We start from the raw sequence: 22,871 nt of genomic DNA, 5'->3' as shown, positions 1-22,871 counted from the left end.
TTTCGATGGCCCCGGCCCTCCCTTGGCTTCCAAACGAATCCGCCGCCGGCGCCGTCCCGGCAGCGGGGAGAGGGGGGCGACGGTGGGGACCCCCCCGGGGGCTGCCCGGCCCGGCCGCCCCCTGAACCCCGGGGGCTCCCCCGGGGCGAGAAGGAGGCGGAGACCCCCAGGATGGGGTGCGATGGGGGGGTGCCCTTGTAGGGGGGGTGTCCTTGTAGGGGGGGGTGTCCCTATAGGGAGGGGGTGTCCTTGTAGGGGGGGGCGCTATGGCAGGGGGACGCCATGGTAGGGGGGGGGTGCCGTGGCAGGGGGGGGCGCCCACCCTTTGGTGCCAGCAGCCCCTCTTGGCACAGCGCAAAGCTGGGCTCATCCGACGCCAAGCTGGGACCGGGCAGTTTCGCAAAGCGGAATCCAAATTTAAAAAAAAAAAAAAAGAAAAAGAAAAAAAGAAAAAGAAAAAGAAAGAAAAAAAAAAGAAAAGTTCCCCAAATGACGATTTTTTTCCCTGATAGGAAAACGGAGCTGGCAGCAGCTCCCCAGACACAGCGCTTGACCCGCACCCTGCGTCCCCTTCGTGCCCGCCACCGCCCCAGCTCGGCCTCCCCGGAGCAGGGAGGCCATGTTAACCATTGCTCCTGAGCAATAATCCTCCTTTATTCGGCTGAGCTCCCCATGGAGAAGCTGGATTCCTGCTTAGGACCATGGAAGTCCATCCCCATCCCCAGCAGGACAGGGCGGTCGAGAGGAACCGGCAGGAAACGGGCAGGATAGTATAAATTAAGAAGAGAAAGGAAACTTTTGGGGTGCCAGGGCACGGGCACGCCGCTTTGCTCGGCACCGCTCAGTTGGGCACAGGCTTTTCGCAGAGGTAGTAGCACTCGAAGGTGCAGTAGACGTCGTTCCACTGCCCGGAGGTCCAGACGTGGGCGCAGTCCTCGTTGTTTCCGCTGTTGTTGGGCTCGCCTTCCTTCCAGAATCTGGGCAGAGAAATGCCAAATCAGGCGAGGGAAACGCGGGGAGCGTGGGGTGGGGGCTAGCGACGCCTGGCTTGGGTAATTTCGGATGATTTTGGGTGCCTTGAGGTGCTGTGCTTGGCTCTGCTACTGTGTTAGACCTGATGCGAAACAGGGGTGCGCCAGCAGGCTGCGGTTTTGGGGTGCCCAGAGGGGCAGGCTGGCACTCACGTGAACGTGCTCTTGTAGTCGGTGCCGTCGATCCATTCCCACTCCCCTTCCGAGTTCCCGTCCGTCAGCCCAATCCAGAAGCGCTCATTCCTTGTCCTGAACATGACAAAATTCTGCAGCGGGGAGAGGGATCAGGAGGGAAAGCACCAGGAAAGGGGCTCCCGGAGCGAGGGGGCTCGGGGCACAGACGAGCCCTGCTCTTGGCTGCTCCTTGGGGTCGCGGAGGAGTGGGATGGGGACCAGAGCATCCCGCAGAGCCGCGGAGCCCGGGCTGGCGGGCAGGCAGCGCGAGTTCTGCCTGCTCTCTGCTGGCTGCTGCCGAGGACAACAGCAGGCTCTGGGACGCTCCGGCATCCCAAAGTTGGGGTGTGAGGCATGGAGCAAAGGATGCAGAGAGGAGCTGGGGCTAACTGGTGGCTGCTGGGGTCTTTACCTGCTTGGCGAAGCTGTTAATGATGGCCAGGCGCGAGTGCATCTCCTCGCACTGGGTCTTTGCCTTGTACCAGCTCATTCTGTCGATGGAGAAGTAGTAGCATTTGCCATCGAAATATTCCCACTCCCTGGCTTCGGGTCCGCAGGGAAACACTGGGGGAAGAAGGATGGGGGGAAGTCAGGAGGGATTCCCCAGCAGTGCTCCAGTGCCAAACTGGTATGGGCACAATCCTGCAGCTGTATGTTGGCTTCCCACAAAAGCACCTTAAAGATGCCTCTATTACAAGGTGGATTTTTATTTCCAATGGAAAAAAACTTGTCAGAAGGCAGGAGAGCAGACCCCGCTGGACCACCCAGCCTTCCTGGGGCCCTGTCTGTGCAGGTGCCAGCTTAGGGAAAGCACAGAGGGGGTACAAAGCCGTGGGTCTGGGCAGCACGTGGGACTTACAGAGGGAATCCCTGTTGGAAAAGTTCTGTTTCTTCTCCGTGTGCACCTCGTTGAGTTTAGAAGAGATGGCAGAAACTGCATTGAGAGAGGGAGAGAGACACAGTGGTGTGCTGGTTGTACTGGTATCGGCCAAGGATGAGGATGAGCTCTGTTCTGCTGCATTTAACCCACTCCCTGCTCCAGGCCTCGTCCTTTGGAGGTCTCCGTGGAGGTCCGAGCCCCCAGTATGGTGCCAGCCCCCAGCCCCACAACCTCATGCATCTCTTGGTCCTACCCACCTAATTAATTAGCATGAATTAACATGAAACCTCCACCCGCTCAGAGGGGCTTTGGTACCTCTGGATAGCGACACCGCGAACAAGGTGATCATCAGCAAGAAGGAGAGCGCCAGCAGAAGGTAAATGGTGAGAAAGGACCTCAGCTTCTGCTGGAAGAAGCTTCTGTCTTTAAAATAAAACACAAGAGATGTGAAAAACGGTTCCCCTCTGGCCACCGGATTAATTTGAGTTTCATAGCTCCTCGGGCTCCATTGATAGAAGGGTTAATGAATAACCTGGAATGGTTAACTTTTTGCTACAGGAGGCAAAATTTGGATGGTAACTCCTGTCCCAACCCCTCTGGGGCACAGCGATGGGCACAACGGCTGTCACGCCGCTGCCTTGTGCTAGCATTGCCCCGTGTTATGGGGCAGGGCAGGTGATTTTTTTGCCAGGTATCACACAAATGGAACAAAACTGGTGCCTCCTCCGCAGAAATGATGATTTTACACTGTGTATTTTGGGATATGACATATTCTAGACCCTCCTGGCTGCCTGGTGGAAAAGCAAAATGGGTTCCCCTAGTGACAGTCCTCTGGGGGGTCTTTGCTGTCCCTTAATGGTGCTGGGGAGCTCGGAGGGGGTCAGAGCCACCCTTGGGAGGTCTTTGAGGGAGCTGGGAGCCCATTTTGGGACCCTGGGACCATTGCAAGTTGAATGAATCCACTCTCGGGTGCTGCTGAGTGGGCACCCAGCTCTTCCTCAGCACCCACAGCCCCTCGCTGCCCCCCTCGCCCGTCCTCCAGCTGAGCCTCAACTCAGGGAGCAGCTTCTTAGGGCCGAGTTCCTCACCCCAACCAATCAATCCCGTTAGATCCAATTAGCCAAGCTCCCTAACGGGTGCCCTGAAGCCCAGACCTTCCTCTTCCTCACAAACCAGGCACGTTGGCAGGGGAAGAGCAGGCCAGGAGATCGGGGCTCGGTGCCCCTCTCCTTGAAGCAGCAGATCAAAGGGCTTAGCAGGGCTGAGGTTTACCTTTAAAGATGTGCAGGTCATCGTGGAGATGTTCCTCATCCATCGCCACGAGCTTTGGCTGGCCCTAGGAGCTCGGTAGGAGCTTGGTCATCAGCGTGTTTGGGGGAGAGGACGCGCAGTGCCTGTGGGGACGTTCGGTCCAAAGGTTAGCATTCAACCAGCAGGTTTTCGAGCTGCCTCTTATTGGCTCCTGCTCTCAAAATAGCAGCTTGGATCGCGTCCACTTCCAATAACCCGCCCGTCTGGGGGCTCTCGGCCAGCTGAGCTGGGCACCCGTTTGGGTTGAACATCCCCTTTGGAGTGAAAAGGGCAAATTGTCGGCTTTCTGAGGCAGTTCCCTCGAGTGGAAGGGAGCGAACGCGCCACTTCCAGAGCAGGCCTGGAAAACAGATTTTGGTTTGGGAAGGAGCTGCTTGGGAACGTCAGCCTTCTGATGAAACGCTGCTCCCCAAATTCATCAATAACCTGGACTTTAGGGCCTCTCTTTGGTGAATTCTTTTCATTTTGGTGGCCGTGGCCTTCACCTCCCTCAGCCCCGACACAACCCCGTCTCCTGTTCTGTACACCGGCTTGGCTGGGGTTGTAGCTGGCTTTCTGCAAGTCTTTGGGCCCGCATTTAGGAAGTGTAGGGGGTTGATGCTGTGATGAGGTGGGCTTGGGGGAAGAACCGTGCAAGCTCAAGGAGTTACGTGATGGCCAAAGGTGAAATGGAGACCGGACCCCTCCGAGTTTGGGACTGAGAAGAAACGAGGCCCTGGAAGAGCTCCCCAAAGCTTGTGAGGAGAAGATGCTTCAGCTGATGGGTGAAGAGGGGCAATGCTGTGCTGCAGGGGCATCAATGGATGACTTCAGAGGACCCTTCCAGTCCTTTACTCCTACATTTTGCCTCTGCTCACCCAACATTCACAGTTCCCCTCATGCGATAGCCAGCAGCCAAAACTTCATGCAGTGGGAGGGCTGCTCTGAGGTGCGTGGACTTGCGATTACTGTTTTGTGCTATTCCACACTCAGAAATTGTGCATTCTGCAGAGACGAAGGAAAATGGGCGAGTTGGGACCGTCAGATATTAAATTACGTTGTTTGGTGCGCTGTGCCATCAGGCTCGCAAACATCCCACTGCAAACATCGGGAGAACATTTAGGTTCTCCCGGCATCAGGCTGCACGTTGACTGACTGACAAATTTGGCTGGTTTTAATTTTCCCTTTTGCTGTTTTACCTTCGCTCTCCGAGCCCAGAGAGTGCTGGGACAGATAGTGCTGAAGTTTTAATAACGCTAATTACTCCAGCGTAAATCTCTGGGCCTGCGATAAACACGTAGCAGCGGTTATTAAGCTGGCAGCCTTGGGATGCTTTCCAAAGCAGAGCTGGGGCATTTACCACTGTTTATTTGCCCCAAAGCTACAGCGAGATTGTTTGTGTATAGGAATGGGAAAGCAGAATGAGGCCAGGGCACAAAGACCGGCGGCTAGCTAGGTGCACAGCAACGAGGGTTTCGTCACAGGGGTCACTGCCACCCAGGGCTGGCCAAAACCTAGCAGCTCGTTGCACAACCCACAGCTGAATGGAGGGGAGGGGGTGTGGGGGGTGAAAAGAGCCGCATCTCAAAGCAGTACCTGGTAGGAGAGAGGCTCAGCTGAGCCGTTAATGCTTCCTCCCACTGCATTTCCTAGGAAATCTCTCTCTCATCTCTCCTGGCTCCCAGCGGGGAAAACAATTGAGGTACTTGTGTTCTGCAGGAAACTGGTTCCTATCAGAGGGGATGTGAACGTCCAAAAGAATCTCTTAGAAGATCCTGGACCTGGACATTTGCTCGAGCTCTCTCTGAGCGTTGTCCCCACCATAAAGGAAAATATTCCCTAGGACTGGAGGGGTGGCTGAAGTGGGAGACAAATCCCCGGGTGTCCCCGAGGCACCTTGTCTCACTGCAGCTTTGTTAATACCCGAGTGCTTGGTGTCAGAAGCTGCCTGACTTCTTTGTTTTATTTAGTTCAGTTAAAACCTTACACCAGGAAGGAGACATAAGTCAAAATATATATTTATTTATTTAATAAATACAATATTTGATTTAAAAATGCCCTTGGCTGACTCCGGGATCCAAGAACAGCAATGTCACAGCGTTACAGCCGCAATGTCTGTTATCTGGGGTTAAAACACTGCAGGTAGGAGGAGATTGGGGGCAATAAAAAGTGACAGGGCAACGTGGCTGCTCCCAGGACAGCCAAGAGAGGTGACGGCAGCCTCAACGATGCCTGCAAGCCTGCAGCAGTCCGCCTGTGGCCACGTGTTGTTCTTAGCACCATTTAGGAAGCCCCAGGACCAAAACTTCCTGGAGAAGAGCTTCAAACACCAGTCCTGGAGGAAGGCACGAGTGCGATGACAGCCCAGTCTGTGACAGTGCTGCCTGGGCAAATCACCCCAGCTCTTCCCAGAACACAGCCCTGGCACGTGTGGCTGAAATATTTCTTCCTCAGCACAGCTTGTAGCCTACGTGCGGGGCAGTGAGGCAATCGGGTTAGGCATTAACTGGACGTCTGGGCTCTGGGCTCTGCAGCAGGAGGGCGCCTGGCTTCACTCCTGCAATTCGGCAGGGGTTAAGCTGCTGCCTGATGCTCAGCAGCAGGGGGAAGAGGAGCAAACAGAGCTTTAGCTTGTAAACCGGCCACACACACCCTCTAAACTCAGCCAGCCCAGCTTGGCTCACTGTTTCAGCCCCTAAATAATTCTGTTCCCTGAAAGGTGAACAGCAGCTCCTAGGTAATAAGGTTTTACCCCCAAAAAGGGGAATTGGAAGCTCAGTGATGAATGGCGAACGCCCTCCTGCATTGGGCTGTTCAAGGAGTGTGTGAGAAGCTACAGCTGGGCAAGCTCGCCTGAATTTTACCCATGGCCTCATCTCCAAAGTCAGCCCCGTCCAGTTTCAGGTTCCTCAGCCGGGGAAGCGCTCGGCACAAAGTGGCGATGGCGTCGGGGGAAAACTTATCGCAGTGGTCAAGGTGCAGCGTCTCCAGGCCCTCCAGGGCTGCTAAACAAGCCAGGCCCGCGTTCGTCAGGGAGTCAGCGCTGCTGATCTGCAGGAACCGGAGACGTTTCATGTGGCGCCCGATGAAGTGCAGGGCCGAGTCGGTAACGACGCAGTGACGCAGCACCAGGCGCTCCAGCTCCTCCAGGTGCGGAGCCGCGCTCTGAATCCCCGCGTCTGTTACGCGGTAGGTCCCCGACAGGGTCAGCGTCTTCAGGCGGCAGCGGGAGGAGACGTTCAGCAGGTGCTGGTTGGAAAACGCAGGGACTTTGCAGACCACGAGGTGCTGCAGCCGGGGCAGGGCTCGGGCTGCCGAGCCGCAGAACCAGGCAGCAGGGATTTCGCAGCGGCTCAGCTCCAGGGCCGTGATGGAAGCGGGGAAGCTCTCATAGGGCAGCGGGCGCAGGTCGGCTTCGGCCAGGCAGAGCCGGGAGAGCCGCGGGCAGCGTTTTGCCAGGGCGGCCAGCAGCGAAGGGCTCAGCAGCCGCTGCCTGCCCCCAGCGAGCAGCGCGCCCCGAACCCGCAGAGTCCTCAGGCTGTCGCCCAGGTGGTGCCGCACCAGTTGCCACAGGGTCTTGGAGCTGAGCTGGGGGGAGAAAAATAATAAAAAATAATGAAAAATAATGAAAAATAATAATAAATAATAAAAATTATGAAAAAATAATAAAAATTAATAAAAATAAAATAATAAAATAATAATAAAAACAATGAAATAATAATAAAATAATAATAATAAATTAAAAATAATTACAAATAACAAAAAATAATAACAAATAATAAAAAGAGGGGGACAATCACACAAGGGGGGGCGAGGAGGGGTGCGGACCCCAGCCCCGGGGTGAAGCCCACCTTGTGCGGGCTCAGGTCCACGTCTGCCCACAGCACCCGGTCCTGCACCAGCCGCCTCCAACGCCGGCAGACCCTGCAGGGAGGACACAAAGGAGTCACGGAGGAGCCCGGGGGAGCGGGGAGGAGGCGGCCGAGCCCCAGGGGGACCGGGGAGGAGGCGGCGGGGGGAGCGGGGACCCTCGGGGAAGGAGGCAGCCGGGGCTTGGAGACCGAAGGGAGCGGTCAGAGCTCCGCAGGAGGCCGCGGGAGAGGCCTGGCCGCCGGTGTCGGCCCCACCTGGCCGCTCGGAGCCGGTCCCGCAGCGGCAGCAGCCCCAGGACCCGCAGCAGCACCGGGTCGGGCAGCGCGGCCGCCATCTTGGCGGCCATCTTGGGCGCCGCCATGACAGGGCGCTGCGGCGCTTCCGGCCCCGCGCACTTCCGCTTCCGGTGCGGCGGCGGAGGAGGAGGAGGCGGCGGCGGAGCTGCGCAGGGAACGGCGGCGGCGGCGGTGAGTGCCGGGACCCCCCCGTGAGGCCCCCGTTAGCCCCAATAAACCTTCCCGGGGTCTCTCCCGTCACTCTCAGCCATCCCTCCGCTTCCCGGTACCCCCCGTTCCCGGTAATCCTCGCCTCCGGTAACCCTCTCCCCCGGTAACGCCGCCTCCGGTAGGCCCCGCTCCCGGTAATCCCCGTTCCCGGTATCCCCCCGCCACCGGTAACCCCCAACCCTCCGTAAATCCCACCCCCGGTAACCCTCAGCCCCGGTAACCCTCCCTCCGGTAGCCCCCCCCGTTCCCGGTAACCCCCTGCCCCTCCCCCCCCCGCCCTTTTCGCCGCCGTTCCCCCGAGCACCCCCCGGTGACTCCTCCTTTTCCCCAGCAACCATGATCGAAGTCGTTTGCAACGACCGCTTGGGCAAGAAGGTGCGGGTGAAATGCAAGTATCCTTTGGGACCGGGACCGGGACCGGGGGGGGGGCACCAGGGGACCGAGAGAACACCGGGGAGGAGACCGGGGGGGTGCCAGGGGACCAGGAGAGTACTGGGAGGGGGCTGCGAGGGCACCAGAGGGAGGACTGGGGGGCACCAGGGAACCAGGAGAGCACTGGGGGGCACTGGGAAGGGATCAGGAAAGCACCAGGAGGGTGCTGGGGGGGGCACCGGGAGGGTACTGGGGACCAGGAGGGCACCAAGGAGCACCTGGAGGGTGATGGGGGGGCAATGGAGGGTACCAGGGGAACACTGGGGGGTACTGGGGGGGGCTCCTCCTGCTTCTGCTTTCCTTAACGGGGCCGCCAGCACCGAGGACTCCATCCGCGACCTGAAGAAGCTGATCGCGGCGCAGACGGGGACCCGCTGGGACAAGATCGTGCTCAAGAAATGGTGAGGGGCCGGGGAGGGGCTGGATGCGGGGCACCCACCGCGTCCCCCGGGGGCGTTTTGGGACGGGGCCGTGCCGACCGGCCCGCGCCTCACTGTCCCGTTCCCTACAGGTACACCATCTTCAAGGACCACGTCACGCTCGGGGACTGTATCCTTCCCACAGGGTGTCTCGGTGGCTCCCCTCCGGGGGCGCCTTCCCGTTAAAGAGGGGGTGAGGGCGGGTGCCTGGCTCCGTGCCGTTAGCAGGCGGGGATTTGGGGGTGTTGTCGCCCCCGTCACAGCCACCTCGTAGAGTTATTAAGGTTGGGGAAGCTCTTTGAGGTCCAAATGTCCCCCTAGCACCAATGTCACCACTAAACCATGTCCCCAAGCACCACGTCCAACCTTTCTTGACCACCCCCAGGCACGGTGACTCCACCACCTCCCTGGGCAACCCGTCCCAAAGCCTGACTGCTCTTTTTGAGCAGAAATTCCTCAAAATTTCCAACCTGAACCTCCCCTGGTGCAATTTGGGACCGTTCCCTCTGGTGTCCTCTTGTGTCCCAGTCCCTTCCCCAGCCTCGTAGCCCTTCTCTGGACTCTTTCCAGCCCCTCGATGTCCTTCTGGCAGTGAGGGGCCCAAAAAACTCGAGGTGCAGCCTCACCAGAGCTGAGTACAGGGGGGCGATCACCCCCCTGCTCCTGGTGGCCACTCCACCCCTGACACTAGCCACGATGCCGTTGGCCACCGGGACACGCGGCCGGCTCACGTTCCGTTCCTTCCCCCTCTCCTTAACTCCAGCCTGCAGATGAGATCCACGACGGCATGAATCTGGAGCTGTACTACCAGTAGCCGGGCCACCAGCGGCCCCCTCATCCCTTCCCAGTGCTCCCAGTTCCCCCCCACCAGTAGAACCAGTGTTTCCCCATGGAATCTCCCATTCCTTTCCCCCGGCACGGCTGGGCTCCGGCCCCGCTGAGGCTCTGAACGTCCCCACGGGTGTTTTTTTCTAGTTTCTAATAAACTCCTCTCCCCACTCGCTGCTCTCTGCGTGCTTTTGGGAGCGGGGGCCGCGATCGGTGCCCCCCGGGACCACGATGGAAGCGCTGGGGGGGGGGCGGGGGCAGAATGAGCACATTTACCCTTTTTGACCCTCGGCGGCCACCGTCCTTTCCTTGATCACGTGCCAGGGTCCCGCCCCACTTCATCGTGCCCCCCTTTCCCGTATCCACCGGAGCGACGCGCGGCTCCACCAATGGCGTGGCGGGTGGGCGGCGCCCGGCGGCCGAACGAACCAATGGGAAGAGCGAGAGGGGAGGAAAGGGACCAATGAGGGCCGGGAGGCGCAGGAGAGGGAAGATGGCGGAGGAGGAGAAGCTGCCCGCGGGCTGGGAGAAGCGAATGAGCCGCAGCTCCGGTACGGGGGGGACCGGGGAGGGGGCGACGGGGACCGGAGGAGGCCCCGAGGCACCGGGGGAGGCTTTGAAGGACTTAGGGAGGCCTCGAAGTACCGGGAGAGGCCCCGAAGGACCGGGGGAGGCCCCGAGGCCTGCGCCCGGGCGGTTTCTCCCCTCAGCCGAGCCCCGCGGAGGGCCCCGGGGCTGGGCGCTGGAGGCCGCAGGGCCCGGAGGGGCCGGGTCCGTGCTCCCGGCACCCGTGCGGGGCGGTGCTGGCGGCTGCAGGGCCTGGGGAGGGTTGAAGGGGGTGGGTGCGGGGCCTGGGAACTGGGGGAGCCGCCGTTTGGTCCCGGGGGGGGTCCCGAAGCGGCCGAGGTTGGAAGGGAGCCGTGGGGGACACCGGCAGCATGGATCCGAGCACCTCGTACAGGAGCCGGGTGTGGGTTTGGGTGTCTGTGGGGATGGAGGCTCTAAATGCTCTCAGAGCAACTGATTCCCGTGCTCCGTCGCCCTCAGAAGAAGGTAAATAATAGCAGAAAGCGCTCCCAGTAAAGCAAAAAATGGTCCCAGTAAAGCAAAAAGCACTCCCAGTAAAGAATGTTCTAAGACAGAGCATGGCTGGGAGAAGTTTGGGGCCAGGGCGGCATTTCCAGCACGGTTTGCTGCGTTGCAGCGAGAGCTTTTAGGGTTTTAGTGGCTTGAAAATGGGCTCCGAGCAGCTCGTGAGCAGTTTTATCCTTTGTTTGGCTGCAGGGGGGATGAGGGAGGGGAAAAAAAGACCTGCGTGGCCCTGCTTTGCTGGAAGCGTTGTGGCTGCTTGGAATTACCAGCTCGTTAGCTGTGGATTCATTAGGAAATCACACGTCTTGCTGTTAGATCTTGGCTTTCTGCTCCCCCGCGAGGTGCAGTTGCTGCTGTGATCCCTCGCTGTGCTTCGCTCGCCTCTTTTCTCAACCCCTGGTGTCAGCAGAGCGAGCTTTCTGCCTCGGAAAGGTCACATTTTTGGGTCAAAAACTGACTTCAAAAGGAAAACTTTATGCTTCCTGAGGCCAGCACCGCGGCGCCGTCCACCAGGGAGCTGCCTGCGAGCGTTTGTGGGCCTGGCTGTGTCCGTGGGTGCTCAGCCATCGCTCTGTGGCACCAGGAAAGGCAGCTGGAGCCGCTCCTGCGTGGAGCTTTTGCTCTGACTCAACCCAGGCTCGTTCCTGACTCGTGTAGGAACCAACCCGGCACTGTCAGGCGTCGTTCCCTCCGTCTGTGCTCGAGCTGATGGGGCCGGCTGCTTGTGCCAACGCAGCTCGTGGTGCCCGACGTGGTTTTTCAGGAGGTTTTCGTGCTAACCCCAGCCCTCTCTCTGTCCACAGGCCGCGTTTATTACTTCAACCACATCACCAATGCCAGCCAGTGGGAGCGCCCCAGCGGCAGCGGGAAGAACGGCCAAGGGGAGCCCAGCAAGGTGCGGTGTTCGCACCTCTTGGTGAAGCACAACCAGTCCAGAAGGCCCTCGTCGTGGAGGCAGGAAAAGATCACGCGGACCAAAGATGAGGCTCTGGAGCTTATAAATGGCAAGTAAATGCAGGAGAGAGAGAGAGAGAACGGTTCCGTTGTCGGGGAAAAGTCCTTTTAAGGCTAGACTTAGCCCCGAGCTGAGTGGCTCAGTGTGTCGTGGGCTCACTGAGGCAGTGTTTAAGCCAAGAGGCTTGAACGTGGACTTTTCACGTGGCTCAGCCACTTGGAAGAAACCCTTTTTGCCCTGTGCTTTGCTCAGCACAATTAAATGATGTAAAGATAGGTCCCAGCCCTTCCATCTTCCCCTTTTTTTTTTTTTTTTTTTTTGTGATGTTTCCTCAGGTTTGTTTGTATTTTCTTTGTAAATGTGTACTTCTCCATCAAAAAGAAAATAAAATTATTTAAAGCTAAAACCAAATGTCCTTTAAACATTTTCTTTTTCTTTAATGTCACTCGACTCCTTGCCCTGAGAGCAGCCAAGTTCCCGTTAACCTCTGCTTGAAACCGAGTTGCTTGCAGGAGGCAGTCAGCCCTGCCCAGGCCGTGCAGCTGATTTTGTCAGCCCGGGCTTTTCCCGATGCGTTCTGACTCGTGGCGTGGTCTAGGAGCAAGGATCCTGCACGTTTTCTGCAGCTGGTGGCGCTGATCCTTGCAGCTCTGGCAGTTGATGTTGTGTTTCTTCCGTGCTGAGGTTTTGCTTCCTCTGGAAGCGCGCTGCAAGCGCTGCTCTTCCTGCTGGCTTTTTCCTCTTGGGGTGAGAAACGCGGGGCTCGAGGTGAGGATTAAATCACACCCGCTGATTAATTTAAGAAATGAGCCCGTGCTCTCTAGTGGGCGGTGCTGTCTTCAAAGGCTGGGGACTGTGCAGACCCTACGAGCCCACAGATGGGTTCTGCAGTCCTAGAGCTGCCTTATTTATCTTCTATTTTGGCTTCAGCAGCGAGGGAAAGGAGATAGGGAGCGTGCTTTACTTACTGCCTTGATCTTGACCAGCAAGAAATGGAAGGATTGTCTCATTTGAAAGCCCTGGGTGGGGAAAAAATCTCTCTCTGCTGCATAATTGGAAGCAGGGAGGCAGTGACCAGCAGGTGGTGTGCAGCCCTTCTGGAAGGGGAGCTGAAATAGCTGGCACAGATGGGAATTTTCTCAGGGAATCGTTTCCCTCAGGTTAGGGTGGCTGAGGAAGCGTGGCCGGGGGCGACGGAGCAGGATGTGTGCCTGGCGTGCAGCTCTGTGCCAAGGGCGCTGAGAGTGGTGTAAAGATAAACAGGTTGAAGGATGGCAGCCAAGCTGCAAGCCTGCAGTTCTTTTCTCTCTCTCTCTCTCTTCCTTTTTGTGTTTGAAGAACAGAACTGCTTTAGTCCCCTCTCTTTTTGGCGTGGCTGAACTTGGTTCAACAGCAGAGGGAATCGGTGGTGGTTTAGTAGGGAAGGGTCTCAGGAGGTGTTTCAGGAGCTTGTGAGCGGGTTGGCTTTTTGGTAGCTCGAATTCTTCAAACTGGCTGTCTTTAGGAGCCCGGGTAGCATTATTTGGGCTCAACAATTTCATCGTTTTTATTTCCTTTAGGTGCTTTTCTCTCCCCGAGGTGCCGCGGTTCTTTGCTACCTGTAAGGCGATGCCAGAAAAACCCCAAACAGCTTCATCTTCCCTCGGTGCCAAAGGATGCCATGAATCTCAGCAGCTCCCGAGCCCCCTCGCTCGCAGATTTTACATTTCCCAGCCTCTCCGTGGTGCCTGGAGAGGGAAAAGTTGTGCTTAAAACTGTGTGAACGCCCAGTTTGCCTCCCCGCTGACAGCCATGAGGGAATTCGTTCCTAAATCTGGGAAACAGGCATCGAAAGGAGTCTTTTTGCTCTGTGTCTGTCCCCAGTAAACGTTACTGGTGGGAAGGTCGCAGGGAACATCGGCTCTGCAGCTTCTCGCAAGCGTTCAGAGCTTCTAGAACAGCTGAAACCCGCTGCGAGGAGGCACAGCTTAGCTCTGCCATGGCTTTCGTCAGTCAGGCATCGGCGAGCTTCCCCGAGCAGATGCGCTGTTACCTGCTGGCTGTAATTATAGCGTGGAATTGTCTAAGTAGATCTCGGGGGAGGAATTTGTTTGACAGGCAGGGTACCGCGCGTCGCCGTGTTTTTGTTGGGAGATGGCTTATTGTCTGGGATATCCAGCGCTGGCGTTAATGCTTTACGCAACAAAAACCCGAGAAGGTAATTTGATTAGGGAGCTCTCCGCTCCCGCAGGAGAGGGGACGGTGCTAAAGATAAATGTTTTAGGTAGGTGAGCTCAATTAACGTCAAATACTCCCTTTGACAGCTTTTCTCCGGTAAAAACAGAGCGGAGCGAGAGAGCTGGAGGAGCGTGTTGGCCACAGATGGTTTTTCATCCATTAAAGAAGGTGCAGCAGGGGATGAAATGTAGGTTAGCCCTCGCCTTGCCAGAGCTGGAGGACCTGCCTCTTGCCAGGTGCTTTCTGATAGGCACCGACAGCAAGAAATTGGCGACTTGAGGTTGGGCCTTCCTGGTAAGGGGGAGGAAAGCTTCTGGTCCCTCTCACAAGCTTGATCAGTCACCATTTGAAACACACCGAGGGTTTTTTGTTTCTCCTCTCTGTGTTTGCTCTGAAGGTTATTCCAGAACGTCTCCGCTCCGATGCGTGGAAGCCCGGTTTCCAGCTCATAATCACTTTCTCTCCGTTGTTTCTTGCATTTAGAGCTGCTTTATTACTTAATTAAATTGAGTTTCTTCCTGATGTTGACCTCCCAGTGGATTTATAGCATCCTGCTCTTTTTACCAGCCCGTTCCTGCCCGCGAAGCCAGCCAGGCTTTTAGTTGCTGGTAATGTAGGTCACCCCTTCTGCTGTTTCTACTCTTAGCCCTTTTTCGCACTTCACTTTCAATTAATCTTCCTTGAGCACGGGTTCATCATGGGATGCAGCACTCCGCATTAGCTCTTGGCGGTGCCTTCTCCCGTGGCATTTACTGTTCTATTACCCTCCTCTCGTGGAGATGCCGCGACTTCAGAGCGTTGTTCTCTCCGTTAAAGCCCTGCTGCCCGATTCCTGCTGGTTTTTGACTCCGTACTTGACGTCCTCCTCTTGCTCGAGCTCTCGGCCCCCAGCAGAAATCGTGGCTGCGTTTTTGTCGCTTCGCTTGGCGCCGATGAATCTTGCTTGGTCATTCAGGGCACGTTTAGCATTCCGGTCCTCCTTTCTGCTGACAGTGCTTCCCCACCCTCCAGCTCGCTCTTTGCGTGTTCTCTTAGCCTGGCCCTCCTTCATGCCACGGAATCAGCTCGTGAAATGCCAGGATTCACCCCAAAATTTCTCCGTTTCATTTCAGCATGATCCTTCATCTCGCTCTTCTTGCGTTGGTCTCCTGCTGTTTCACTTCACTGATACCCAAGGGATTTTTCGGGGGGATTTATTCAAAGCTGGGCAGTGCCTTTTTTTTCTGGGTGATTGCTTTTAAACAGCTGAGATCACCTGGGGAGACATCTCACGAATCCCTCCTCACAGAGCCAGAGTTCAGACACGATGCAAGGGGGGGACGTGAAGCAGCCCTGTCAGCTTTAGCTTTTACCCAGGAAAACCCTCACCCGCTTGAGAGGCAGATTTTGCTCTTAGGCTGGTTGCTCGTGTGAAATTAGGAAGTTTTAATGACCAAATTCCCTTCCAATGGGTTATCGACTGCTTCCTCTGCAAGCTTGGGAGAGGTTCTACCACTAGGACCCAGCTGATGCGACCGGCGTGGGTGCTTTTAAGAGATAAATGCTTAAATGTAGACCCTCAGATCCTTAATTTGGGTGCTTTGTTGCTTTAAAGCGTAATTCCTGACTCTTCGGGACGTGAGGTGCCCCGGTATGATGGGAGCTTGCTGGGGACTGGCAGCTTTATGCAATTAGATGTGTATTTACGGTGGTGCAAATATGTATTTTAGGATAAACTCTGTTTTGTCAGCAAGTAGGCTGTTCATGCTCAAGCAGCTTAGTTTAATAGGATGAGCAGCGCCCGTTGCCTTCCCCGAGCATCCCTGCGTGCCTGCTGGGAGCTGCCAGCCACCCGGATAAATAATCCTGCTGCTTTCCCCATCGCAGGATGTGGAGCTGTCGCCTGAAGCCTTGTAGTTGCAGATTTTGGGGATCTCCTGCCTTTCTCCGCCTGTACGCGTGGGGCGGGTGGGATAAGCTCACTTTGGTTGAAATTCCCGTGGTTTCCGTTAAAGCAGGTATGGGTGCTTCAGGAATGAAGGTAACTCGCTTTGCTGTTTCAGCTGCTAAGAGGCAACCTCCACGCCCATTTTCTGGCTGCCCTCCCAGCTATTTCCTCAGCTTTATGGCATCAAATCGAGCTGGGAAATACGAATTTCTTCATCCTTTGCAGCAAAAACTCCGGAGAGCATCCCTCCAGGTCCCTCCTTAACAGCTTCAGCGTTTGGGGTCGCGTTCCTTTTCTCTTGATTCCTCATTGAGGAACATGAGCTGCTCTTACTGCCCTGTTCCAGCCTCGTTTTGCTTTGAATTCAGCCAAAATTTTAGCCAAGCGGCGCTGCTGCCGCCGCCGCCTTCTTCGTGTTTCTGTCTGAAGGTGGAAGACTGCCTTGGTCTGACACGGAAGATGGCTTTGCCAGTTCTTTTGGAAGCTGAGAGGAGGTTTCTGCAAGGAGGGATTTAAAACCTAAGCAAAGCTCTCCGGAGAAATTGGTTTAGCCAGGTTTTAGCCAGGTTTCACCAGCCCCGGTCTGGGGCTGTTCCTCTGGGGTAGGGACCTGTGGCTCCGTTGCTTCCTGGCCTCCTCTTGGAGATGTTTCCCTGCTTAAAATGCAAACGAATTATTTTTTTTTTCAGCGTGGCTTCATCTTAATTCCTCACCTATGGGCCGAGGCACAGAAATCAGGCCCTTCCAGCAGGAGCAGGCTGTGCTGGGAAGGCAGAAGGCTTCCCAAAATCCCACCTTAGGCAGCTGTCCTCACACAAAAACGTTTCCCGTGGCCGCTGCTGAGTCACATTTGGGAAGGGGGTGGCTGCAAGTCAGCTGGACCCACGCTGGCTTGGGCTTTGGCTCCTGATGGAGCCAAAGTCAGTCGAGTCGCAGGAATCTGCACGGGGTTTTCTCATCTCAGCCATCCGTGAAAGGCTGAGGGATGCGGCGGCGGCATCTGAGCTTCGCTCATGGCTGCACACGCTCAGCTTCTGTAATTACCGGCTCCCCAGCCCTGCTGGCACGCCGGGAACTGGAAAATGTGTTCTGCCAGGTGAACCAGCTCCTGGATTGTCTCATGAGCTACCACAGGGGTTTCTGTGGGTCTGGCTCAGTGAGGCAGGGCTCTCGGTTAAGGCTACGGATGTTTCTTTACTGACCTTTTAAAAAGCTGGCTTTGCAAATAACTCGCTCCTTGGGGCTTCTTCGTGCTTGGTCTTCCACCGAGGCGAGCCCTTCTGAAGTCGAAAGCTCATCTATTCCGAAGCCCAGTAATAAATTCCCGTGCTTTAGGGGTAGCAGTCGGTGGAATTAACTTTTTTTTTTTCTTTTAACAGAAGCTTAAATAGAAACGGACCCTGGGGTAAAGGTGGAAACGTGCTCGGCAGAATAAAAACTCTGTGCCAATTGCTTTTGGGGTGTTAGGGAAGTTTTGGCTGTCTTTGTTCGGGCTTGAAAGGCTTTGTGGGAGGGGGAACATCGAGTGCTGTGCAGATGTGGTTCTCTGCACCCCTTTTCTTGTGGGATGCAATGCTTCAGGCACCTCCAAAAACCGACGATGGCCCCTTCTTTGCTGGGAATGTTTCTCTTGCACTGTCCCTGGTCAAGTTTGGGGGTGGAGGTGTTGATTTTTGTCTTTTTTCCCCCCCTGTTTTCCCTCTCCTGACCAAATTATTCCCTGTACCTACAGGCTACATCCAGAAGATAAAATCGGGAGAAGAGGACTTTGAATCCCTCGCTTCCCAGTTCAGCGACTGCAGCTCGGCGAAAGCGGGCGGCGACCTGGGCGCCTTCGGACGAGGTGAGTCGAGCTCGGAGCAGCACCACCAGCACCAGCTTCCCGAGGGGGTGCTGAGCTCCCTGGCAGGGAGCAAATTTGGGTAACTGCAGGGGAAGAGACACCAAAATGGATCTGTGTGCTCGGCAGCCTGCTGGGCAGGAAATGTAGCTTGCTGCCTAGACGTTAAACCAATTAGCAGTGCAACCATAATGCTATTCCAGGCAGAGAGGGGATGTTGGAATTGGCTTTTCCCTCTAGGGAAGGATTTCTCTGGTTGTGCTGAGTGGAAATCCAGTTGCCCAATGTAACAGGCCACGGGTAAGGAAGAAGTGGTTAAGCCTCGCGAAGGACATGCCGGATAAATGATTTGGCATCCCAGTCTTAAATGAGAGAGCTATTAACAAATTGTGGAAATGGGAACAGTTTGCAGCCCACCAAAAGAATGTGGCTGGCAAGGGAATTCGTTACAGGGCTATCGATTGGCGCAGTCAGGGAGCAATAACAAAAAGCTCGTGGACGTGTCCTCGTTAATGAGATTTGCGAGGGCAGGAGGACTGATCTTAGGGATGGAAAAGAGGAGCGCTGAAACCTGTCTGGCTTTATCTCACCAGCGCTTTTTGCAGTAATTTCCACTAGGAGCAAAAGATAAAAGCAATGATGTCACGAGTGCGGCTGCAGTATTTAAAGAACAACCCCAAATCTTTGCAGCGAGGGTGTCCGTGCAGATTTTCTTTGGAGAAGGTCAAGAAAGGTACCCGTCAAAGAGAGAAAATGCTATATTTGTCATTCTAATCCGTGCCCCGGAGTCGCAGGAACTTGCAGCAATCCCAGAGGAGGATCTGTAGTAAGAGCTGCCCACGTCTGAAGCAGCAAGCAGCGCGTCGAAGCCTGCTGTCATTTTGGTGGAAGTGTTTTCTAGCCCCAGCTCACGCTTGGGGCTGGTGGGAAGCAGGCTGGAGCACTCAGAAGCTCGTCCCAGGCTCTTAACCCTGCGGTGAGCGCACGAACCTGGCAGGAGGAGCCTGCACAGCTGCCCCGAGGCTGTCACCCACGCAGGGAGGGTGCCCCCGAAATATTTCAGGCACCGGTGGGCGTGCTGCTGCTGCAGGGGTGATGCTGGAAGGGGCTCCGGAGCTGCTGCTTCAGCCCCTGCTGCCCGAAGCCCACCTGGTTTTGGCAGGTGAAACTGTATTCAGGAATGTAGGTTCTGGTTTCTTGATTATTCTTTTTTGGCCAGTATGCTGTATTTAATCACTGCTTCTTTTTAGGGTCTTGTTTCTTTAGGGACTTGTTTCTGCAGTCACAGGGCAAGACGATGATATTTTCTGGGTTCCTATACAACAAAACATCCGCCCTAGGAGGCCGGGTTCAGTAGCACCTCTCAGCTCCCTGTGGTCTGTGGAGGAGTGCAGGGAAAACAAAAATACATTATTTATTTATTTATTTATTTATTTCTGGCTGCAGCAAAACCTAAAGGAATGTTGCAAGAGGCAGTCTCCACTAGATGACACTAGAGCTATGAGCGGTGGCCAAACTCAGCTGTCACGCTGTCCCCATCTCTGCCGCTTTTCTTCCAGGGCTGCAAATGTAATTTGTTAGAACTTGGAACACTGGTTTCTTCAGAGGTGAAGTTATTAAAACATTTCCATTTATCTTCCTGAAACCCTTCAAATAAGTCTTGCTTCTGCTCGACTGAGCGCCGCAGGGTAGCGGTGAGGCCGTTACTTGAGCTGAAGGAAAGATTTCAGGTCTTAGGAGAAAAGAACCGAAAACCTGAGGTGCCAAGGTGGTTTTTATCTGATGGTGATTGACGCTGGCTTTGTAACTGGAGCCTGGGAGCCAGGCAAGCTGTTTGCCTCCCCTAGCAATTTAAATGCTGAAGAGAGAGAATTGAAACTGGAAAGTCAGGGGCATCGGATCGCTTCAGTAATCAAATGTTTTTTCAGATGGGGAAAACACCAAGCCGAAGCTATTCGGGCTAATCCTGAAAGGGAGGAGCTGAGCTTTTGTGGCATCTTAGCAGCCTTGCTAGAGAAACGGGTACAGCTGGGTGTAGGACCCGAAATAAAACCTAAATTCTGGCGATGCTGCTTGGCTACGCACGGTGCCTCTCGGCTGTGTGGCCGCCGAGCGGGCTGGGAAGCTTTAATTTCCAAAAAACACAGTATTTTGGTGAAACGCCTGCTGATGATCCAGCCTGTAAGCTTTCCGCAGCCCTCTCCTCGTGTGTAGCAGAATCCAAAGCCACAGCGTCGCCTTGAAGCTTGGAGACAGGGGTCGCAAACCTTCAGGAGATTTATGCTGCGTTTTTGGCAAGGCACCGGGCTGTAACTCTCCGCAGGCAAGTGTCACGAATGTGGCCAGCGCTGCGAGCAGAGAGCGAGGGTTTCCTCTGCACTGTCACCTCGCAGGCATCTCCTTTTGCTGCTTAAGCTTTTGCCAAGAGTCCCCCCAACAAGATTTTGGCCTTTTGGTAATGCCAGAGCCTCGTTATTTTGGCCGGGGGTTGCCGGTTTCCTCGCCTTAACTTCTGTTACAGGAGACCAGGCACAAATCCCATCCCCGTGCCGCTTATTCTCTCTGCTTCCCCTCAGAACCGCGCTCGTTCTGCTCGTTATTCCCCTCGTGGGGAACTTCCTCTGGCTTTCCTGAGCCCAGGTTGCTGAACCTCCTGGAAGCCAGGGCCTCGGAGCCCTACCAGCAGCTCTTATCTAGGTCATGACATTAGCCACGTGTGCCTTGTAAATTATTTAGCGCAGCTTGTAATGCACACCGCGTCCGCGCTCCCTGCGCACCTCGAGGGGGCATGAGGCTGGAAGACAAAAACAGCCCCTTGTGCCCGTGAGTCTGCAGAACAGATTTCCTCTGCCTTCCGAGTCTGCAGCTCTCCGAATATCCCCCCTTGCTGCAGTGATGTCTGCAGGATCTGAAAATCTCTGTTCAAGGAGGAAAAAACAACCAAAAAAAAAAAGAAGTGCGTACACGCATGTGTGAATGAGTTGTTTTGGATCATCTTCTGGGAGTGTACAAAAACAAACACCCCCTGCAAGTTATTAATTGGTGACTTTGTTGTTTGCCTGGAAGCTGTCTTCATTTGAAGCTTGCTTGCTCAGAAAGCTTTTCCAGTCTTTGCCGGGCTTAATTGAACTTTCTCGTTGCTGCTCTCTGCAGGTCAGATGCAGAAACCTTTTGAAGATGCCTCATTTGCGCTGAGGGCGGGCGAGATGAGCGGACCAGTTTTCACAGAATCAGGGATCCACATCATCCTACGCACAGAGTGAAGTGCCTTGGTGACACGTAGAAAGGAAAGGGCGAGGGGAAGAAAGGAAAAAAAAAAAACCTACTCCAACCCTGCACTCTCCCAGATGAACTTCATATCCAGTTTAAAAACAAAACAAAACAAAAAAAAAAAAGCTCATTTCATATCTCAATATCTCCTGTGGCACCTGACACAATGTTTTTCACCTGCAGAGATGCATGGTTAGCCAAGGGTGAGAACGCAATCAAAATGAGACAGTAGCATCTTTCATGAGCAGAGAGAATGTTAAAAACAACAGTTCTGGCATGCCACAGCTGCTTGAGTTATATTGACAGGTCTCCTAAGCCGAGGAATTGTCAATGCTAAAGGTCACACTTCAGTGCTTCCCACCTCCTCCCCGTTAGAGACGCAGAGTATTTATTGCAGCGCAGCACTGACGATGGTGAAGCTGACTCGTGAACTCTGGTGCTATGACGGAATGAACTCCCCGCCCCTCTGCATGTTTGTTCAAACACATTTTTTAACCAGAATAAACTGTGTTTGCTCTGCAGTCCAGCCCGGCGGTTTGTAGAAGCGATTTACTCCGGCCGCTTGGAAATTGACCCTAAGCTAGCGAGCCATGAGCCAGCTGGCGTGGGGCACCCGCGCCTTCTCCCCCAGCTTCCCTCGCTGCAGCTCTCCCCGTGAGGATCGTCCCTCTGTCCCGTCCCGTGGTGGCCCCTGGAGCTTCCCCCCGCTCCCGCCGCCGCTTTGGACTAAAACTTGAAGATGCCTTTTGGTCCTGAAAGCAACCGAGAGAGGTTCACGGCCAGTAGTTCCCGCGGCAGGGAGAGCAGTAGGCAGCCCGAGCTGCATCGCGGTCCCTAGGGTGCTGCCCCTTCCAGCCCGAGGTCGCTCCATTCGTCAGGCAGTGCCATGCTGTAGGGCGGACTGTATTGTGGATTTTCAGTTTTTAGCTAGAAGGCTGTTTTTTTGGTTGTTTTTTTTGTTTTTTTTTTTTTCTCGAGTTGCTCTCGATCCACTTGTGGTTTAGACACTGTTAAGTCATTGTTTTCCGGTTCCACTTGCATTGCTTATGTTTAGCAAAATAAAAACAGGAAAGAAAAAATGAAATCCCAGCTTTGGTCCGATGCAAACCGGCTGTAAAGTTCCAGTTCTCGTAAGCAGAAAATAAAGCCCTCTCCAATGAAACATTTCAGGAGCTCTGGTATTGATTATTTCTCCTCCTCTGTCTGTAGAGCTCTCGCCGCTCCCACTGCAAATGAAAACCTCTGCAATATCTGCTGAGTTGGCTGATGCTGATTGTTTTAATCCTTCAAATGGAAATGTGGCTTGCGTGGTATTAAGAAAAACTTCTCAACATTTCTGTCTTAAGCTGTAAGCTAATATCCTTTATTCCCTCTTGGCGTTGGGTTCACGCGCTTCGCGTCGAGTCGCTGTCTCGTTTTGTAAGAACTGTTCAAATCCTGCCGTAAGCTGCTAATTCGGGTGGAAAAAAAAGTACTAAAAGTGCAATTTGATAACTGATCCTTCCCTCCCGAGTTCTGCAAACGTAGGTGTCCCCTTCCAAACCAGCCGCGACGGCTCCTTGGTGTGCTTTTTTCCTGAGAGCTCCCATTTTAGAGCTGGGGAAAGGCAACGTCTCTGCAATTATCGTGCTCACCTAAAACAAACACGCGAGTATCACCGGCGTTTCTGCTTTTGCTTTTACCCTCACTGGTTATGCTGGGGGAATTGAAGGTTTTTGTGCTTCAGATAAAAGTTGGTTTCCATAGCAACGCATCGATTTCAAAAAAAAAAAAAAAAAACACCCAGCACAGGGTGACAAGCAGGTGAGGACTTAAAAAGGGAAATTACCTCAAATAACCGCGCGGTATCATGAAAGCAGGATCAAAGGTAAATGAATGAGAGCGGAGGTGGCAGTTCTGTCTGGAAACGCACCAGGCGAGAGCCTTTCTGCTGCTGCAGGGGTTTTTGCTTCCCAGTTGGTGCTGGTGCTGTGCTGGTCCCAGCACAGGCTTTCAAACTGGGACCAGTGGCCATGAGAGAGAGGGGGGGAGCTTTTTGGGGTGAGGGTGAAGATGTTACCGGTGGGTTGTAATGGGGCAGGAGCTCTGTGAGGTTGTGTGAGAGGGAGCTGGCCTCTAAAAAGTGCATGGTGGGGGG

The 22,871-nt window shown here is 54.9% G+C and overlaps 4 protein-coding genes across 5 annotated transcripts; 2 read left to right on the top strand and 2 right to left on the bottom strand.

The window, feature by feature from the left end:
• Window positions 1-633: 633 nt before the first annotated feature.
• On the bottom strand, window positions 634-3,562 carry LOC311425720 (hepatic lectin-like). The gene is made up of 6 exons (XM_084501682.1): window positions 3,358-3,562; window positions 2,401-2,508; window positions 2,065-2,139; window positions 1,618-1,769; window positions 1,185-1,297; window positions 634-977 (listed from the first exon to the last, which is right to left on the bottom strand). Exons 1-6 carry the CDS (start codon window positions 3,398-3,400, stop codon window positions 842-844), a joined length of 627 nt encoding a protein of 208 aa, XP_084357808.1. The 5' UTR covers window positions 3,401-3,562; the 3' UTR covers window positions 634-841.
• Window positions 3,563-4,924: 1,362 nt separating this feature from the next.
• On the bottom strand, window positions 4,925-7,637 carry FBXL12 (F-box and leucine rich repeat protein 12). The gene is made up of 3 exons (XM_084501678.1): window positions 7,503-7,637; window positions 7,227-7,299; window positions 4,925-6,963 (listed from the first exon to the last, which is right to left on the bottom strand). The coding sequence occupies exons 1-3, from the start codon at window positions 7,607-7,609 to the stop codon at window positions 6,190-6,192; spliced, it is 954 nt and encodes a 317-aa protein (XP_084357804.1). The 5' UTR covers window positions 7,610-7,637; the 3' UTR covers window positions 4,925-6,189.
• Window positions 7,636-9,606, top strand: UBL5 (ubiquitin like 5). Its single transcript, XM_084501681.1, has 5 exons — window positions 7,636-7,715; window positions 8,086-8,146; window positions 8,504-8,587; window positions 8,698-8,735; window positions 9,376-9,606. Exons 2-5 carry the CDS (start codon window positions 8,091-8,093, stop codon window positions 9,417-9,419), a joined length of 222 nt encoding a protein of 73 aa, XP_084357807.1. The 5' UTR covers window positions 7,636-7,715; window positions 8,086-8,090; the 3' UTR covers window positions 9,420-9,606.
• Window positions 9,607-9,749: 143 nt separating this feature from the next.
• Window positions 9,750-21,898, top strand: PIN1 (peptidylprolyl cis/trans isomerase, NIMA-interacting 1). Of its 2 annotated transcripts, none has more exons than XM_084501679.1 (4): window positions 9,750-9,984; window positions 11,329-11,529; window positions 17,357-17,467; window positions 20,618-21,898. In XM_084501679.1, the coding sequence occupies exons 1-4, from the start codon at window positions 9,897-9,899 to the stop codon at window positions 20,725-20,727; spliced, it is 510 nt and encodes a 169-aa protein (XP_084357805.1). In that variant the 5' UTR covers window positions 9,750-9,896; the 3' UTR covers window positions 20,728-21,898. The 2 variants fall into 2 exon arrangements, with proteins under 2 accessions (XP_084357805.1, XP_084357806.1); XM_084501680.1 differs by lacking the exon at window positions 20,618-21,898 and adding an exon at window positions 18,911-20,609.
• Window positions 21,899-22,871: the final 973 nt, after the last annotated feature.

The sequence above is a fragment of the Aythya ferina genome (genome assembly GCF_964211825.1).
Source record: "Aythya ferina genome assembly, chromosome: 33".
NCBI lineage: Eukaryota > Metazoa > Chordata > Aves > Anseriformes > Anatidae > Aythya > Aythya ferina.
This window is presented reverse-complemented; position numbering and strand designations above follow the sequence as displayed.

Bases quoted from the DNA above. Each gene is read 5' to 3' on its own strand.
- LOC311425720 (XM_084501682.1), bottom strand. From the start codon at position 3,400: ATGGATGAGGAACATCTCCACGATGACCTGCACATCTTTAAAG. The intron at 2,509-3,357 runs GTAAACCTCAGC...TTTATTTTAAAG, and splicing joins TGACCTGCACATCTTTAAAG to ACAGAAGCTTCTTCCAGCAG. The intron at 1,770-2,064 runs GTAAGTCCCACG...TTCTTCCCCCAG, and splicing joins TTCCAACAGGGATTCCCTCT to TGTTTCCCTGCGGACCCGAA.
- FBXL12 (XM_084501678.1), bottom strand. From the start codon at position 7,609: ATGGCGGCGCCCAAGATGGCCGCCAAGATGGCGGCCGCGCTGCCCGAC. The intron at 7,300-7,502 runs GTGGGGCCGACA...TCCTCCCTGCAG, and splicing joins GACCGGCTCCGAGCGGCCAG to GGTCTGCCGGCGTTGGAGGC. The intron at 6,964-7,226 runs GTGGGCTTCACC...TTCTCCCCCCAG, and splicing joins TGGACCTGAGCCCGCACAAG to CTCAGCTCCAAGACCCTGTG.
- UBL5 (XM_084501681.1), top strand. From the start codon at position 8,091: ATGATCGAAGTCGTTTGCAACGACCGCTTGGGCAAGAAGGTGCGGGTG. The intron at 8,588-8,697 runs GTGAGGGGCCGG...CGTTCCCTACAG, and splicing joins AAGATCGTGCTCAAGAAATG to GTACACCATCTTCAAGGACC. The intron at 8,736-9,375 runs GTATCCTTCCCA...TCCAGCCTGCAG, and splicing joins CCACGTCACGCTCGGGGACT to ATGAGATCCACGACGGCATG.
- PIN1 (XM_084501679.1), top strand. From the start codon at position 9,897: ATGAGGGCCGGGAGGCGCAGGAGAGGGAAGATGGCGGAGGAGGAGAAG. The intron at 9,985-11,328 runs GTACGGGGGGGA...CTCTGTCCACAG, and splicing joins GCGAATGAGCCGCAGCTCCG to GCCGCGTTTATTACTTCAAC. The intron at 17,468-20,617 runs GTGAGTCGAGCT...TGCTCTCTGCAG, and splicing joins CCTGGGCGCCTTCGGACGAG to GTCAGATGCAGAAACCTTTT.